At 58.0% G+C, this 18118-nt stretch overlaps 1 protein-coding gene across 8 annotated transcripts; it reads left to right on the top strand.

The window, feature by feature from the left end:
- Positions 1–615: 615 nt before the first annotated feature.
- Positions 616–17726, top strand: LOC618416 (leukocyte immunoglobulin-like receptor subfamily A member 6). 8 transcript variants are annotated; one of them, XM_024988976.2, is made up of 13 exons: positions 616–727; positions 880–915; positions 1088–1372; positions 1511–1813; positions 2147–2431; positions 2573–2875; positions 3091–3402; positions 3614–3916; positions 5187–5303; positions 6303–6345; positions 6426–6463; positions 6741–6793; positions 7681–9266. In XM_024988976.2, exons 1-13 carry the CDS (start codon positions 694–696, stop codon positions 7825–7827), a joined length of 2259 nt encoding a protein of 752 aa, XP_024844744.1. In that variant the 5' UTR covers positions 616–693; the 3' UTR covers positions 7828–9266. The 8 variants fall into 8 exon arrangements, 7 of the variants coding, with proteins under 7 accessions (XP_024844744.1, XP_024844750.1, XP_059740390.1 ...); XR_009493701.1 differs by lacking the exons at positions 6741–6793; positions 7681–9266 and having other exon boundaries at positions 6074–6345; positions 6426–6443; XM_024988982.2 differs by lacking the exons at positions 1511–1813; positions 2147–2431.
- Positions 17727–18118: the final 392 nt, after the last annotated feature.

The raw sequence follows: 18118 nt of genomic DNA, 5'->3' as shown, positions 1-18118 counted from the left end.
GACGCTGACTGTGTGTCCCTCATAAAGAGCAGACTTGTGGACTCAGAGGGGAGGGAGAGTTGGGACGAATGGAGAGAGTAGCATGGAAACGTGCACACCAGCACGTGTAAAACAGACCACGGGGGAGTGTGCCATGTGACTCACAGAGCTCACACAGGGGCTTTGTGACAACCTAGAGGGGAGAGAGGTTGTAGAGGGAGGGCATGTGACACATAAGGCCGATCCATGCTGATGTATGGCAGAAACCAGCACCATATTGTAAAGTAACGGTCCTCCAATTAAAAAAAAAAAAAAAAAGTGTCTCTGGGGATCTGAGTCCTGCGGGCAGCAGGGGCTGGCATCCTCTCCGAAGCATCTCCAGGGCCTGGTGACCCCATCCACAGTGAGAACCCCACAGGGATTGCTATCGGTGGGCAGAGGAGGAAGCAGACCCCGAGGTGAGGCTTGCAGAGGGAAGGCCATGTCCTGGATGCCCTCTATTGGAAGGGGCATCTCAGAAATACACTGGGACTGTAATGGGGATGACGCCAGGCTTTCAAAAAGAGGCTGTTCCCCTTCCTGTGGGAACGCTGAAGTGACAGCCGCGTGACAGGTAGCCCCAGCCTTGGAGAGGACACACCCTGTGGTCTGTCTGTCCGGAGGACACACAGGTCTCCTCCATCCTCACAGCCTGGACCGCAGGGAGGAGACGCCATGGCCTCCACGCTCCTCGCCCTGCTCTGCCTTGGTGAGATGAGGAGGGGAAGGGGGAGCCCTGGTCTGGAGGGACCCCCCAGCCAGCCTGCTCTGTCAGGGGACCCCAGGGCCCAGGAGGCTCCCGGGATGGAGAGGCGCTGCTCAGAGCTGAGGGCACACCTCTCACAGGGCGCTCTCTTCCAGGGCTGAGTGTGGGCCTGAGGACCCAGGTGCAGGCCGGTGAGTCTCTCCCAGGGCCCAGCTCCCTCCTTTCATGAGTACAAGGTCACCCCCAGGCTGTGGGCAAGGGGAGGGCAGCTCAGGGCTCACGGAGGGGGAGACTGGGAGGTCTGGGCTGAGAGCCGGGGCCTGGCGGGGGCGCCTGGTGAGCCCACATTTGATTTCCTTCCAGGGACCCTCCCCAAACCCACCATCTGGGCTGAGCCCAGCTCTGTGGTCTCCTGGGGGAGCCCCGTGACCATCTGGTGTCGGGGGACCCTGGGGATCCAGGAGTTCCATCTGGATAAAGAGGGAAGCCCGGTTCTCTTGGACAGACAGAAACCCCTGGAGCCCCGGGACAAGGCCAGGTTCTCCATCCAACACATGGGACAGGACCACGCAGGGAGCTATCGGTGCTACTACAGCACCCCCACTGGCTGGTCAGAGCCCAGTGACCCCCTGGAGCTGGTGATGACAGGTGAGGGACACTCGGGGGCCTCAGCCTTTGCCCTCTGGAGGGGTCTGCTCTCAGGGGGTGTCCCTCTCACAGCCCAGCCCTGGGGAGGGGAGGGAAGGGTGGGGGCCCCACAAAACCAGCTGCCTCCTTCTCTCCTAGGACTCTACAGCAAACCCAGACTCTCAGCCCTGCCAAGTCCTGTGGTAACGTTGGGAGGGAGCGTGACCCTCCAGTGTGGCTCCCATCAGGGATTTAACATATTCCTTCTGACCAAAGAAGGAGAAGACAAGTCCTCTTGGACCCTGGCTGGACAGCGAAGCCCAGATGGGTGGACCCAGGCCCTGTTCCTTGTGGGTCCTGTGACCCCTGGACACGGGTGGAGGTTCAGATGCTACGGCTTTAGCAGCGTCACCCCCCGGGTGTGGTCCGCCCCCAGTGACCCTCTGGAGCTCCTGGTGGCAGGTGAGGAAGTACCGTCCTGACCTCCCAACTTGCTGAGGCACCAGGGTGGGCATTCGATGCTTTTCTACTGGAGCTGTCCCAGAGGAGAGGGTGGGGTGAGGGGGTGGGGCTCATGGGACAGACACACAGACTGCAGACGGTGAGGCCTGGGGACCAGAACAGGAGAAGGGGCTCATGGGAGGAGCCGTCCCTACAGTCTAGTCTCCCCAAGGGTGTCTGGCAATGAGATGGGGAGGGCAGCCTGGAGCTCACAGAGGGGGAGTCTGGGAGGTCTGGCTGAGAGCTGGGGCCTGGTGGGGACGCCTGGTGAGCCCGCCTCTGATTTCCTTCCAGGGACCCTCCCCAAACCCACCATCTGGGCTGAGCCGGGCTCTGTGGTTCCCTCGGGGACCCCCGTGACCATCTGGTGTCAGGGGACCCTGGAGGCCCAGGTATTCCATCTGGATAAAGAGGGCACCTCAGTCCCCTGGGACAGACAGAAACCCCCGGGGCCCGGGGACAAGGCCCAGCTGGCCATCCCACAGATGACGGAGCAGCACGCAGGGAGCTATCGGTGCTACTACAGCACCCCCACTGGCTGGTCAGAGGGCAGTGACCGCCTGGAGCTGGTGGTGACAGGTGAGGGACTCTCGGGGGCTACGGGCTCTGCCCTCAGGAGGGGGTCTGCTCTCAGGGGGTGTCCCTCTCACAGCCCAGCCCTGGGCGGGGGGGGGGGGGGAAGGGGGAGCCCCCAGATCCAGCTGCCTCCTTCTCTCCTAGGATCCTACAGCAAACCCAGCCTCTCAGCCCTGCCGAGCCCTGTGGTGACCTTGGGAGGGAGCGTGACCCTCCAGTGTGGCTCCCATCAGGGATTTAACAGATTCCTTCTGACCAAGGAAGGAGAAGATGAGTCGTCTCGGACCCTGGATGGACAGCGAGCCCCCAACTGGCAGACCCAGGCCCTGTTCTCCGTGGGCCCTGTGACCCCCGGGCACGGGTGGACATTCAGATGCTACGGCTTTTACAGGGACACCCCCCAGGTGTGGTCGGCCCCCAGCGACCCCCTGGAGCTCCTGGTCCCAGGTGAGGAAGTCCCATCCTGAGCCCATACATTTGTGCAGACAAGACAACGTACCGGGGTCTCTGCTCCCAGGGGAGCCCCTGTGAGAGGGTGGGGAGAGGAGCGTGGGGCTCACAGGACAGACACACAGACTGAGACATGGCGAGGCCTGGAGCCGGGACGGGAGGGGGGGTTCATGGGGAAGCGGTCCCAACAACCGACGCGTGTCTCTCCCCAGGGCTGTCTGGGAAGCCCTCCCTCCTGACCTCGCAGGGCCCTGTCATCACCTCTGGACAGAACCTGACCCTCCAGTGCCGCTCTGATGTCAGCTACGCCAGATTCGCTCTGTCCAAGGAGGGGGGACAGGACCTCCCCCAGCGCCCTTCCCGGAGGCCCCAGGAGGGGCTCTCTCAGGCCGACTTCCCCCTGGGCCCAGTGAGCACCGTCCACGGGGGCCGATACAGATGCTACGGTGGACACGGCCTCTCCTCCGAGTGGTCGGCGCCCAGTGAGCCCCTGGAGCTGCTGGTGGCAGGGGAGGAGCCAGCGGGTCAGTCGGGGACCAGACTCTGCACAGGCCCCACGGGGGAGCCCCAGGGGTGATGCTGGGACCAGGGGGAGGGGTCCCGGGGAGGGACAGAGAGACGGGGTCGGGGAGGGGAGAGACTCTGAGAAACAGAGACTGCGCTGAGGGGCCAGAGAGGCCCACAGAGTTTCGCTCAGAACCCGGGCCGGCGCCCGCACCCCCTTCCTCTCTGCAGGACGGCTCAGAGACAGACCCTCCCTCTCGGTGCGGCCGGGCCCCACGGTGGCCCCCGGGGAGAATGTGACCCTGCTGTGTCAGTCAGGAGAGAGGACGGACACTTTCCTTCTGTTCAAGGAGGGGACAGCCCATCGCCCCCTGCGTCTGCGCTCCCAGGACCAAGCCGGGCGGTACCAGGCCGAGTTCTCCTTGAGCCCTGTGACCTCAGCCCACGGGGGCACCTACAGATGCTACCGCTCACTCAGCACAGACCCCTACCTGCTGTCACAGCCCAGTGAGCCCCTGGTGCTCGTGGTCTCAGGTGAGCAAGGTCTGTCCGTCTCACTCAGCAGCTCGGGGCTCTGCCCTGGGAGCGCAGGACGGTGGTGGAGGAGGGGGCGCTGAGGGAGGGGCCCCTGAGGGAGGGGCCTCGCAGCCCACACCCCGCCCCTTTCTCCCGCACTGGGGTCCCGGAGGGGCAGGTGGGCAGTGCGAGGGTCTTCGGGAGGCCACAGGGCCGTGCAGGGCAGAGGGGAGTGAGATGGGGACCCTGGGTGAGCCCAGGGCACCTCTTCCTGGGCTCAACCTCCCAAGGTCCCATTCTCCCAGCCACAGACGCAGATTTGAACCTATGGACTGTCAGGGCTCTATGCTCAGGGGAGACAGCCCAGCCCAGGGCGGTGTGGGAGCTGGAGGATCTAATACCCCCTCAGATCATCAACACAGACTGCAGGGGCTCTGGGCTGCCGGGTGAACGGCTAGGGGTCGGGGGGCCAAGGCTGGGGGAGCAGGGCTGTGGAGGGGGAGGCGGCCCCGCCCCCACCCTTTTCCTGACCCCCAGCGGCCACCAGGCATCCATTCCATCAGCTCCACCCCTCAGTGGAGTCAGAAACTGCAGAAAGGGGAGCAGGCTCTTGGCGAGGTGGTGGCGAGTCTGGGGCCGAGCAGGGCTGAGTTATGCCCCCGGTTCAGGCGTCTCTGGAGACACTGATGTGGACTCCCTCACCGTCACCACCCCCCCGTGCGGGCCTCAGCTTCTCCCGGTGTAAAAGGAGAGACCCGTGCCCCAGATCTTAGATTTCCTCAGTTCTGACCTGGGTGTGACCCTGCATCGGACAAGGAGCACAGGGAGCCCCCGAGGAGGTGACTGTGGGGGGCCTGTCCCCTCTACTGCAGCGTGTGGGGAGGGAGGGGAGGACCCAGAAGCCCCTCCGTGCAGCCTGCCCCTCCCCCCGCCCCCGCTGCGGTGGGGGAGGGGAGGGGACAAGGGAGGACCCTCAGCTCCAGCTGAGACCCTCGGACAGCCCCCTGCAGGTGAGGGCCCCCCAGAGCAGGAAGCTAGTGTCCTCCTGGGGGCCAGCTCAGGAGGAGCTCAGGGTGCCCACGGCCCTGGTTCCAGTCCCGGCTCTGCCACCTCCAGGCTGGGTCACCAGGGCCCCCGAGTGATCTCCCTCTCTGTGCCGCAGTCTCCTCGTCTGCAAATGGGTCGGGTGGGCTGGATGTGGACGCACAGACCCCAGCACTAGTCTGCACACAGCAGGTGCCCAGCTAAACGGCACCCCTGGCTCACTCAGGCGTCTCTGGTGCCCCAGGCCTCACGTGGTACCTGAGTGCCCTCATCGGGGTCTTGGTGACCTTCGTCCTGCTGTTCCTCGTCCTCCTCTTTCTCTTCCTCCAACACCGGGGTCAGGACAGATGCAGGAAGTCACGTGAGTAAGGAACGGGGTGACTCGGACCCCTGGAGGCCTTAGGGCATCAGACAGAGGGAAACCAAGGACATGGGAACAGTCAGTTTAAAAAATGTTTTCCCACCATATGGAGGTTCCTTAAAAAGTAAAAGCAGAATTATCATATGATCCAGCAAATCCACTGCTGGGTATATGTTTGAACAAAATGAAAACACTAATTTAAAAAGATGCAAACATTCCAATATTCATGTAGCCAATTTACAATAGCCAAGATATGTCAGCAACCCAACTGTCCAGCACAGATGAATGAACAGAGAAAATGTGGTGTGTGTGTGTGTGTGTGTGTATCCACATATACATAGAATGGAATATTACTCAGCCATAGAAAAGAAGGAAACTCTGCCATTTGCAACAGCATACATGAACCTAGAGAGTATTACGCTTACTGAAATAACTCGGAGGAACATAAACGCTTTATGATAGCATTGGTACATACTGAATCTGGAAAATAATACAAAGGAACATATATGAAAAACAGAAACAGAGTCCTTGATACAGAAAAATAACTAATGGTTACCGGGGGGTCGGGCAGATGAGGAGTGTGGACTAGAGACACAGACTACTGTGTATGAAATAAACAAGAAGGATATACTGGATAGCACAGGGAATGTAGCAATTATTTCGTAATAACTTTAAATGGAGTATAACCTATAAAAACATTGAATCATATGTTGTATGCCTGAAACTAATATATTACAAATCAACGATATTTCATTAAAAAATTTTTCCAGAATCTCAAATCTGAAAATCTAGTGGAAAAAAACACCCACGGTCAGCCCACGTGCACTCATTTAAGCCATTCCCCTCCTTCTCCATGTCACGAACTGACATGCACCACGAACCCAGGCTGCCTTCTCTCCTCCTGAATCCCACGTGGAGGGCGGGGGCACCATGTCCCCGGGGCCGAGCCTCTGTCCCGAGACCCAGCCCAGGCTGAGGCTGATTTCCAACCTCCGACAGGGGTGGCAGACCCAGGGCCTGAGGACAGGGACCCGCAGAGCAGGTAACTCCCGCCCCAACACCCCCAGAGCCCCCACCCACAGCACCCCACCTTCTCCCCCTGACACAGTGTCCCCTCCTCAGCTCCAGCCCAGCCACAGGCGCCCAGGACCAGGCCATCTGTGAGCAGGAGAGGCGGCGGCCCACGGGAGGGCACAGAGACTTCTGGAGGCAGTGGGGGGGATGCTCAGAAGGATGGGGGACCGGGGCTGGGGACTGAAACCCCACACAGCACTTTCGGGTGCAGGGTGGGGGGGCACAGAGACCTCTGGAGGCCGTGGGGGGGATGCTCAGAAGGGTGGGAGACTACACAGCACCCCCCCCCCAGGGTGCAGGGCGGGGGCTCCAGCCCTGAGGCTCTCCGAACCCTACCTAGCGGTGCCCCCTGCTCTGCTGCAGATGCTGCCGTGAGCGACACACACTCTGAGGTGGGGCTGCAGCTGGACCATCGGGTGAGACCCTTGCTCCCGTCTGGCCACCACAGACCTCCTTTTGCCAAACTCAGCCCAGCGCACGCGTTGCTGTGCTCACACCCCAGCTCCAGCCACGCCCACCCCACCCCTCCTTCCCGGCTCCCTGGGTCCTGATGTGACCCCACCCTCCCCTTGCCCTGTGACCTCACGGCCCCTCCTTCAGGGCGCCATGTCCTCTGGCTGACCTTATGGTGTAGGGGTGCAGCCCCAGGTCTCATGAGGACACGTACATCAGTGGATGGCCCACATGGCCCAGGCTCCCCTCCTTCACCCCCAGCAAAGGGCGCGGGAGAGCGGACGCCACCCCCCAGGCCCTGCAGGTATGGCAGGTGTTCAGCTCGTGGTGAGAGGGGCCCCACGCCAACAAGCTGGCGGAGTCCCAGAATGCAAGGTGCTGACGAGGAAAGTAAATCAAGAGACGGACTGGGCGCTCAGGGCAGGCAGACTCGGGAGGAAGGTCCTGAGGCAGGAGGGACGCGCTTTAGCAGGAAGACGGCCGTGTGCCGGGCCAGATGAGCAAGAGGTCCGGGCTCAGACAGAAACCAGGGCTGCACAAAGCACCCGAGGCTCCCGGGCGTCAGGAGGCCCCTGGAGTTTCCATCAGGAGAAAGAGCTGACCTGACCCGAGGGCGGCGGACCCAGGAGGCGCCTGTCCTGCCTCACTGCCTCCCTCCAGCACAACAGGCAGGAGGCAGGCCCCCAGGAGGGGACGGGCGCCCTGTGAGCCCCCGAGATCACGAAGGCGGGAGGCACCCCCTGTCCTCCCGGTCGGGGGGATTCCGGGAAGGATGGACAGATGCACAGCAGATGGGTCCCTCCTCTCCAGGCCCCCAGGCGCTCCATCTCACACACCTTCCCCCCCGCAGGCTGCCACATCTGAAGCCCCCCAGGACGTGACCTACGCCGAGCTGAACCACTCGATCGTCAGAAGGGGGACGGCCGCACCCCCGGCTCCCCCGTCAGGGGAGCCCCCAGCAGAGCCCAGTGAGTACGCTGCTCTCGCCGTCCGCTAGCCCAGGAAGGACCCGACCCCAGGCTCCCGGGACAGATCTCAGACCCCAGGAGGCACGTGAGCTGCCAGCAATGGACACCACCTAACCACCAGCAGCAGTCCCTGGGCTCCTAACAGACCACCAGGAGCCCCGGGGACCCTTTCGGGTCAACTGGTTCTACCCTCAGAAACAGCATCCTGGACCCCCGGTGGCCCAGTGGTTAAGAGTCTGCCAACCAATGCATGGGACATGGGTCTGATCCACTTGCTGCCGGACAGCTGAGCCTAGGGGCGCTGCAGCTGCCGAAGCCCTGGTGCCCAGAGCTTCCTCTGAAGCTCTGGTGTTCCTCGAGAGAAGCCCGAGTGTGAGCAGTCCGTGCACAGCCAGGCAGCAGCCTCCACTCGCTGCAATCAGAGAGAGCCCACACGAAGCAGGGAAGACCCAGCACAGCCACAAATAAACAGATTACTAAAAAACTGAAAGGCATGTTTCAGTTTCCTTAAAAAAGATAATTAATATCCTCATTTTATAAAGAAGACAACAGACTCTCAATTATCAGTGATTTTGAAAAAGGTCAGCACATTACTCCAAACGAAGGGAGGAACAGGGAAACAACAATGACAGGGGTAGCTACCACTGAGGACAAACAAGGAGAGGAAAATCAGAAAAGCCAGAAAGCTTCGTCCCTGAGGGCGTGGACCACACTCACACATGCTAGGCACAAGGACCAAGTCAGAAAGAGAGAAGGTGTTGCTTTACCGCCATCAGGACACGACGGCAGGTCCTTCAGACTTTAGAAAGGTAAAAGCTTCATCGAAGGACAGTTTTATGCTATTATAGTAGAAAATGTAGATGACACAGACCAAAAGCCTCAAAAATAAAATTTATCAAAATTATGGACATAAGGATAAACAGAAAATCTGAATTGTCCTATATGTTAAAGTGAACTCTGAGTCCAGAGAGTTTCACAGGTGAATGCATCTGAACACGTGGGCACTCATGAAACACACACTCGTACACACACCTACCAAGCTTACACCAGCTTACGCAGAGAGGGGAGAAGGAAGGAAGGGCACACTCCACAAAACATTTCACTGCGCCAGAGAAACCTGAGACCAAACGGTGACACGGAAACTACAAAATGGGAAAATCTCAGGAAGCTCTTTTTCCCTGGTTTGTTTTCCTAAACAAACATTCACAAAGAGGATTCATCAGTAAATAAAATGGACCACATATCACGCACATGCACCTATTTTTTTCAAGAATGTGTGGTTGGTTTCATCCACAAAAATCCATCAATACAATTCAAATATTAAAAGAAGAAATTTTAAAACATCATGATAACAGATCAAAAGTTTTCTGATAAAATACACCACCAATTTATAATGAAAAAGTCGTAAGTAGAAGGGAATTTCCTATCATTTATCAAAGCATCTTTTAAAACCTGCACTAGAAATCTATTTTTTATGTTTGTTTATTTATTCATTGTTGCTGTGTGGGCTTTTCTCCAGTTGCAGCGATTTGATCTCTGGTTTCTCTGCCTTTTCTAAAACCAGCTGGAACATCTGGAAGTTCACAGTTCATGTCCTTTGAAGCCTGGCTTGGAGAATTTGGAGGACTACTTTACTAGCGTGTGAGATGAGTGCAATTGTGCGGTAGTTTGAGCATTCTTTGGCATTGCCTTTCTTTGGGATTGGAATGAAAACTGACCTTTTCCAGTCCTGTGGCCACTGCTGAGTTTTCCAACTTTGCTGGCATATCGAGTGCAGCACTTTCACAGCATCATCTTTCATCTTTCAGAATTTGAAATAGCTCAACTGGAATTCCATCATCTCCACTAGCTTTATTCAAAGTGATGCTTCCTAAGGCCCACTTGACTTCACATTCCAGGATGTGTGGCTCTAGGTGAGTGATCACACCATTGTGATTATCTGGGTCATGAAGATCTGTTTTGTACAGTTCTTCTGTGTATTCTTGCCACCTCTTAATATCTTCTGCTTCTGTTAGGTCCATACCATTTCTGTCCTTTATCGTGCCCATCTTTGCATGAAGTGTTCCCTTGGTATCTCTCATTTTCTTGAAGAGATCTCTAGTCTTTCCCATTCTGTTGTTTTCCTCTATTTGTTTGCACTGATTGCTGAGGGAAGCTTTTTTAGATCTCCTTGCTATTCTTGGAACTTTGCATTCAGATGGGAATATCTTTCCTTTTCTCCTTTGCTTTTCACTTCTCTTCTTTTCACAGCTATATGTAAGGCCTCCTCAGACAGCCATTTTTGCATTTCTTTTCCATGGGGATGGTCTTAATCTCTGCTCCTCTACAAAGTCACAAACCTCAGTCCAGAATTCATCAGGCACTCTATCAGATCTAGTCCCTTAAATCTATTTCTCACTTCCACTGTATAATCATAAGGGATTTGATTTAGGTCATACCTGAATGGTCTAGTGGTTTTCCCTACTTTCTTCAATTTAAGTCTGAATTTGGTAATAAGGAGTTCATGATCTGAGCCACAGTCAGCTCCTGGTCATGTTTTTACTGACTGTATAGAGCTTCTCCATCTTTGGCTGTGAAGAATATAATCAATCTGATTTTGGTGTTGACCATCTGGTGATGTCCATGTGTAGAGTCTTCTCTTGTGTTGTCGGAAGAGGGTGTTTGCTAGACCAGTGCGTTCTCTTGGCAACACTCTATTAGCCTTTGCCCTGCTTCATTCTGTACTCCAAGGCCAAATTTGCCTGTTACTCCAGGAGTTTCTTGACATCCTATATTTGCATTCCAGTCCCCTATAATGAAAAGGACATATTTTGGGGGGTGTTAGTTCTAAAAGATCTTGTAGGTCTTCATAGAATCGTTCAGCTTCTTCAGCATTATTGGTTGGGACACAGACTTGGATTCCTGTGATACTGAATGGTTTGCCTTGGAAACGAACAGAGATTATTCTGTCAATTTTGAGATTGCATCCAAGTACTGCATTTCGGACTCTCTTGTTGATCATGATGGCTACTCCATTTCTTCTAAGGGATTCCTGCCCATAGTAGTAGATATAATGGTCATCTGAGTTAGATGACCAGTCCCCTTTAGTTCGCTGATTCCCAGAATGTCGACGTTCACTCTTGCCATCTCCTGTTTGACCACTTCCAATTTGCCATGATTCATGGACCTAACATTCCAGGTTCCTATGCAATATTGCTCTTTACAGCATCAATTTTGTCAATTATACCACAGTAAAGTTGAAAAGGTTTTCTTTCATTTAATTACACCAGGCACATTGGGAGTTATTCCATTGCTCATTTTAGGCACTTGCTCTCGTGCTTAAAATACGTATTTACATTTTTATTTCCGAACCCGTACACATTCTCCTCCTCCTTTACAAAAGACAAAGTTCTAACGGTGCTTCACCTGAACTCTGGGTACTCATATACACGTGTGTGGGCATGCGCACGGCTCTGTCCATGCACACGTGCGGGTGTGTTTGTGCGTGCAAGTGTGTGTCTGTGTACTTTTCCAAAGCTCATTTTTGGCCATGTGTTCCTCTCTGTTGCATCTCACTGTCTCTCTGCCATCTCTTAGTATCCCTTTCTGTGTGAAAACAGTCAGTATCTAAGAACTTGCACCTCTGGAAATGCCTTCTCTCACCGTCATTCTCTTTTTAACAAGTTGCTTGATAACACTCTATTTGGAATCCAGCGTGTGACTCAAGTACTAGGAGAGGAAAACGCTTGTGAAGGTTAAGGGCCCCATGCCCCCAGAGCCCACCTCCTGTCTCAGGACCTGGCGGGTTGAGGCTGAGGCACGGCCCACACCGGGAGGCTGAACCTCCTGGAAGCTGGGGATGTGCTCTGCATGAAGCTCTCACTTCTGCCCCTTGCAAGTACTCCGACTCAGGGGGAACTCTTCCTGGTTAATTCCCTGACGGCATGGCTCCAGTATCCTTTAGCGCCCCCTTTTGGTAGGGGGCAGTCTGCTCCCTGTGGGCTGGTCATTCTCTTGATAATCTGCGTTTTCCACAGGAAGTAGTTTCAGAACATTTTTAGGGCCTCAGTCCAGTCCGCCTTGACTTTCCTTTTTTTATTTGAAATTTACTTAAAAGAGAATTAACTGTTTCAAATTGTATAATTGAGCGTGAAATAATTTTTAAATTTAACCTTCAGTTTCTCAGTTTACTATGAAAGGTCAAGATACAGATGTTACTTCCATTTATTTTTACAAATATGTAGTTAATTAACCTATTGTTGACGTCGCTGCGCCACACAGGCTCTCCGTTGCAGGGTGTGGGGTCTTTAGCTCAAGTGTGCCGTGTCTGGATCCCTGGCCGCTGATCCCGCCCAGGCCCCTAAGTATGAGCACCGAGTCTCAGTCAGGAGCCCAGCAGGGCGGCCCTCAGGTGTCACGTGCACATGCATGAGTCCCAGCCCTTCGCAGGTCGGTTCTCATCAGTAAAGGAGGCTCCGTTATTTGCTTCCTCAGCCGTTGCTGTCTGTCGTGAGCGTCTTCCCGTCTGACACTTACGACAGATACCACACTGGCCCTCAGCACAGGCCCGCCTCTCCTGAATCTCCCTGTCTGCACTCTGTGCTGCACTCTGGACCATTTCCTCAATGCTATGCTCCGACTTCATACAGGGCCGCTTAGCTGCCTTCTTGGCTCATGACTTTTTAACGTGTTAAATCTACTGTATTGTTCACGTCGAAAATTTTCACCTCTTTTCAGTGACCACCTGTTCTACAAAATAATCCACATGCTTGCCTCCCTTTATTTTTCTGTGACCATGGTTCCCTCTGTGTGTCCACATGGGTGGAAACCTTACTCTGACCCCGAGATGATCCCTGCCGCCGGGGCCACACCGCCGACCTCTCATGCTTTGCTGTGGTTCCCCTCCATTTGGGGAACTTTCTTTCTGCCCTTGTCTGTGGCTACATGTTTCAGAAACACTCTCCAAGCACGTCTCAGTGTTAGAAGGAGAGGAGGCTCTGGGTGGGTACCACACTCACCCACTTTGGTGCAGTCTCAGCCCGCAGCCCTTCATGTCCACCCTCTCCTGCTGTCACCTCGTCTGGAAATTGACCATGACGACGGCAGCAAGAGCCTGCAGCCCCTCTGAGGGCTGGGGTCGGGACAACAGGCAGAGAAGGAACCTCAGGTGCCGAGAAAGGGCACCACCGCCCCAGGTACATGAGCAGCGGGTACACGTTTATAGGAGCATCTGTTTTCCAACAGAGTGAGAGCTCTGACCCCAATCAATACTCCCTAAAGCTTGCAGGTGACGACAAGACCGGGAGGACACTGTGCCCAAGGACCCCGGGGCCCTGAGGAGGCAGGAAGCACCCAGGGGCTTGTTCCCAGGAAGGCGGGCTGGACGGTGATGCGATACAGAGAGACGCCCTGAAGGGGGCTGCCATGGGGGAAACCCACACCCCAGGGCAGTGGAGGAGTCAGTTTCCTTCCTTATTCCCTGAAGCCTCCTCTGGGCTCTCGGCCACATGGACTCCACTGAGCCCAGGGACACTCTGATCACTTGTCCCTCATAAAGAGCAGACTTGTGGACACAGAGGGGAAGGAGAGGGTGGGACGAATGGAGAGAGTAGCATGGAAATGCGCACACCAGCACGTGTAAAACAGACAACGTGGGAATGTGTCCTGTGACTCAGCGAGCTCACACAGGGCTCTGTACAACCCAGAGGGGAGGGAGGTTCTAGAGGGAGGGCATGTGACACACATGGCCGATCCATGCTGATGTATGGCAGAACCAGCACCATATTGTAAAGTAATGATCCAGCAATTTAAAAAAACAGTGTGTCTCTGGGTATCTGAGCCCTGTGGGCAGCAAGAGACAGCATCCTCCCCAAAGCATCTCCAGCGCCTGCTGACCCCGTCCACGGAGAGGACCCCCAGGGACCTGCTGATGGGCGGGCAGAGGAGGAAGCAGACCCCGAGGTGAGGCTCTCAGAGGGAAGGACATGCCCTGCTTGCCCACACCTGAAACGGGTGTCTCAGGAACACACTGGGACTGTCACAGGAACAACGCCTGGCTTTCAAGAAGAGGCTGTTCCCCTTCCTGTGGGGACACTGATGTGACAGCCATGTGACAGGAAGCCCCAGCCCCAGAGAGGACACACCCTGTGGTCCGTCTGTCCGGAGGACACCCAGGTCTCCTCCATCCTCACAGCCTGGACCGCAGGGAAGAGACGCCATGGCCCCCGCGCTCCCTGCCCTGCTCTGCCTTGGTGAGATGGGAGGGGCAGGGGGAGCCCTGGTCTGGAGGGACCCCCCAGCCAGCCTACTCCGTCAGGGGACCCCAGGGCCCAGGAGACTCCCCGGGTGGAGAGGCGCTGCTCAGGGCTGAGGGCACACCTCTCACAGGGCGCTCTCTTCCAGAGCTGAGTGTGGGCCTGAGGACCCAGGTGCAGGCCGGTGAGTCTCTCCCAGGGCCCAGCTCCCTCCTTTCATGAGGACAAGGTCACCTCCAGGCTGCGGGCAAGGGGAGGGCAGCTCAGGGCTCACGGAGGGGGAGTCTGGGAGGTCTGGGCTGAGAGCCAGGACCTGGGGGAGACTCCTGGTGAGCCCACCTCTGATTTCCTTCCAGGGACCCTCCCCAAACCCACCATCTGGGCTGAGCCAGGCTCTGTGGTCTTCTGGGGGAGCCCCGTGACCATCTGGTGTCAGGGTCCCCCGGGGGCCCAGGAGTTCCATCTGGATAAAGAGGGAAACCCAGTTTCATGGGACAGACAGAAACCCCTGGAGCCCGGGGACAAGGCCAAGTTCTCCATCCAAAACATGGGACAGGACCACGCAGGGAGCTATCAGTGCTACTACAGAACCCGCACTGGCTGGTCAGAGCGCAGTGACCCCCTGCAGCTGGTGGTGACACGTGAGGGACTCTCGGGGGCCTCGGGCTCTGCCCTCGGGAGGGCACCTGCTCTCAGGGGCTGTCCGTCTCACAGAACAGCCCTGGGGAGGGGAGGGGAGGCGAGGGTGGGGGCCCCACGGAACCAGCTGCCTCCTTCTCTCCTAGGACCCTACGGCAAACCCAGCCTCTCAGCCCTGCCGAGCCCTGTAGTGATGTCGGGAGGGAATGTGACCCTCCAGTGTGGCTCCCGTCGGGGATTTAACAGTTTCCTTCTAACCAAGGAAGGAGAAGACGAGTCCTTTTGGGGCCTGGATGGAGAGCGAACCCCCGACGGGCAGACCCAGGCCCTGTTCCCCGTGGGCCCCGTGACCCCCGGGCACAGGTGGACGTTCAGATGCTACAGCTTTTACAGGCACAGCCCCCGGGTGTGGTCTTCCCCCAGCAACCCCCTGGAGCTCCTGGTCTCAGATGAGGAATCCCGTCCTGACCCCATACATTTGTGCAGACAAGACAACGTACTGGGGTCTCTGCTCCCAGGGGAGCCCCTGTGAGAGGGTGGGGAGAGGAGCGTGGGGCTCACAGGACAGACACACAGACTGAGACACGGTGAGGCCTGGGGCCGGGCCGGGAGAGGGGGTCCACAAGGGAAGCGGTCCCTACAACCCAGCACGTGTCTCTCCCCAGGGCTGTCTGGGAAGCCCTCCCTCCTGACCCCGCAGGGCACTGTCGTCACCTCTGAACAGAACCTGACCCTCCAGTGTCGCTCTGACGTTGGCTACACCAGATTCGCTCTGTCCAAGGTGGGGGGACAGGAACTCACCCAGCGCCCTGCCCAGAGGCCCCAGGGGGGGCTCGCTCAGGCCGACTTCCCCCTGGGCCCGGTGGGCACCATCCACAGGGGCCAGTACAGATGCTACGGTGGACACGGCCTCTCCTCCGAGTGGTCGGCCCCCAGTGAGCCCCTGGAGCTGCTGGTGGCAGGTGAGGAGCCAGCGGGTCAGTCGGGGACCAGACTCTGCACAGGCCCCACTGGGGAGCCCCAGGGATGATGCTGGGACCAGGGGAAGGGGTCCCGGGGAGGGACAGAGAGACAGGGGTTGGGGAGGGGAGAGACTCTGAGAAACAGAGACAGCGCTGAGGGGCCAGAGAGGCCCGCGGAGTCTCGCTCAGAACCAGGCCCGGCGCCCGCACCCCCTTCCTCTCTGCAGGACGGCTCAGAGACAGACCCTCCCTCTCGGTGCGGCCGGGCCCCACGGTGGCCCCCGGGGAGAATGTGACCCTGCTGTGTCAGTCAGGAGAGAGGACGGACACCTTCCTTCTGTCCAAGGAGGGGCCAGCCGATCGCCCCCTGCGTCTGCGCTCCCAGGACCAAGACGGTCGGTACCAGGCCGAGTTCTCCTTGAGCCCTGTGACCTCAGCCCACGGGGGCACCTACAGGTGCTACGGCTCACTCAGCACAGACCCCTACCTGCTGTCACAGCCCAGTGAGCCCCTGGCGCTCGTGGTCGCAGGTGAGGCCCAGTCTGTCCGTCTCACTCAGCAGCTCGGGGCTCTGCCCTGGGAGCGCAGGGCGGTGGTGGAGGAGGGGGCGCTGAAGGAGGGCCCCCTGAGGGAGGGGCCTTGGAGCCCGCGCCCCGTCCCTTCCTCCCACACTGGGGTCTCGGAGGGGCAGGTGGTCAGTGGGAGGGTCTCGGGGAGGCCACAGGGCCGTGCAGGGCAGAGGTGGGTGAGGTGGGGTCCTCCGGTCAGCCCGGCGGACGCCTTCCTGGGCTCATTCCCAGGACCCAGTCTCCCAGCCACAGACCAGATCCGAACCTGGGGAGTCTCGGGGCTCTCTGCTCAGGGGAGACAGCCCACCCCAGGGCATTTTAACATTCTCTGGGAGGACAAGGCCCCTCAGATCGTCAAGGGGCAGCGGGGAGTCAGGCAGAGATGGCGCCAGAGCCACAGGCTGCAGGGGCCTGAGGCTGCTGGATGGGGTTCAGTCTGTGGAGAAGCAGGTCCGCCCCCACCACATCCTGCCCCCGGAGGCTGCAGGGATCACTTCCTCCCGCGGGCAGAGTCCAGCTGGCAGACACAGAGGGCTGAGCGAGCGTCTGTAGGGGGAGGTGGATCTGTGGGAGCCACCGTTGGGTCCCACCCCGGGACCCCACAGACCACTGATCAGGGGCGGGGTCCCACCCCAGGACCCTGCAAACACCACTCAGGGGCGGGCCGCACCCTGGGACCCCACAGACCACTGCTCAGGGGAGGGCTCCACCCCACCCTGTGCTGTCGGAGCTCCTTCAGCTCAGGGTCCTGACAGGAACGTCTGAGACAGTAAGATAGAGAGACCCCAGGAGTCTCCTGAGGAGGACACGGCCCACCCACAGCCTCCCTTCACGACACTCGGCCTCGGCTGATACCCTCCCCCAGCACCGCTGTCAGACCCGCGAGTGTGAACAAGGACAGCGTCCCTGTCAGGAGTTGGGCTCGGGGCTGCGTCTTCTCACGGGAGGCAGGTGCCCTGGGCACACACAGTGAGTAACGGGGCTGGCGCTGACCTGTGTGCCCTCACCCCAGACTACACGGTGCAGAATCTCACCCGGATGGGCCTCGCGGCTTCGGTCCTGCTGCTCCTCGGGATCCTTCTCTGCCAGGCTTGGCACGACCACGGAGGAGCCCGAGATGCAGCCCGGAGCTGAGCAACGGGACCCCGCACCGCCCAGAGCGCAGGAGCCCAGGACGCGAGCTTCTGGTGTAGGAGCTTCTGGATGAGCCTCTGACCCTGGGGGAGAGATGAGCCGCAGGGTGGGAGGAGGCACAGGCGTCCCCAGGGGGCTCGGCCTCTGCTCACAGGGCCCCCTCCCTCCTGGGGAGGACGCCCCGGCTCCCGGCTGCTCTCACCCCTGGCCCGAGGCGCATCCCACATGGCAGGGGTGGGTCCTCACCCTGCATGCCCGCAGGCTCTGTCCACTTGCATGGAGGACGTGAGCCTCATTGTTCATGCCCGCCGTCTCTGGTGTGCGCAATGACCTCCATCTCTTCTCAGAAACAGAATGCTGTTAAAGTAACTGAATAAATGGGTTAAATGGGGCCTGTTTGGAACAGTTGGATCCTAAACTCTTCCCTGAGCCCCCTCTGGACCCTGCATGCCCCTCCTCCTTGTCCGAGGACACCCGCTGTAGTCTCTCCAGAAACACTGTCAGTGTGAAGGGACACCCTGGCGTCTGAAGTGACCGTCAGGGCTACACTGGTAAATGAGCTCAGGAATATATCATTTTGTAAAGAGCCCTGATATGGGGTTTCCCTGGTGGTGAAGAATCTGCCAGCCAATGCAAGAGACACGGGTTCAATCCGTGATCCTGAAGACCCCACACGCCAGGGAGCAACTGAATCCATGAGCCGCAGCGACAGAGGCTGGCACGTCCTGGAGCCCGCACACCACCAGAGACGCCAGTGCTGCAGAAGCCCAGACACCAAAGCGA

This window comes from Bos taurus, unplaced genomic scaffold, assembly GCF_002263795.3.
Source record: "Bos taurus isolate L1 Dominette 01449 registration number 42190680 breed Hereford unplaced genomic scaffold, ARS-UCD2.0 Leftover_ScbfJmS_1578, whole genome shotgun sequence".
Classification (NCBI taxonomy): Eukaryota; Metazoa; Chordata; class Mammalia; order Artiodactyla; family Bovidae; genus Bos; species Bos taurus.
Note: the sequence above shows the minus strand (reverse complement) of the source record. Positions and strands in the feature narration are given on the sequence as shown.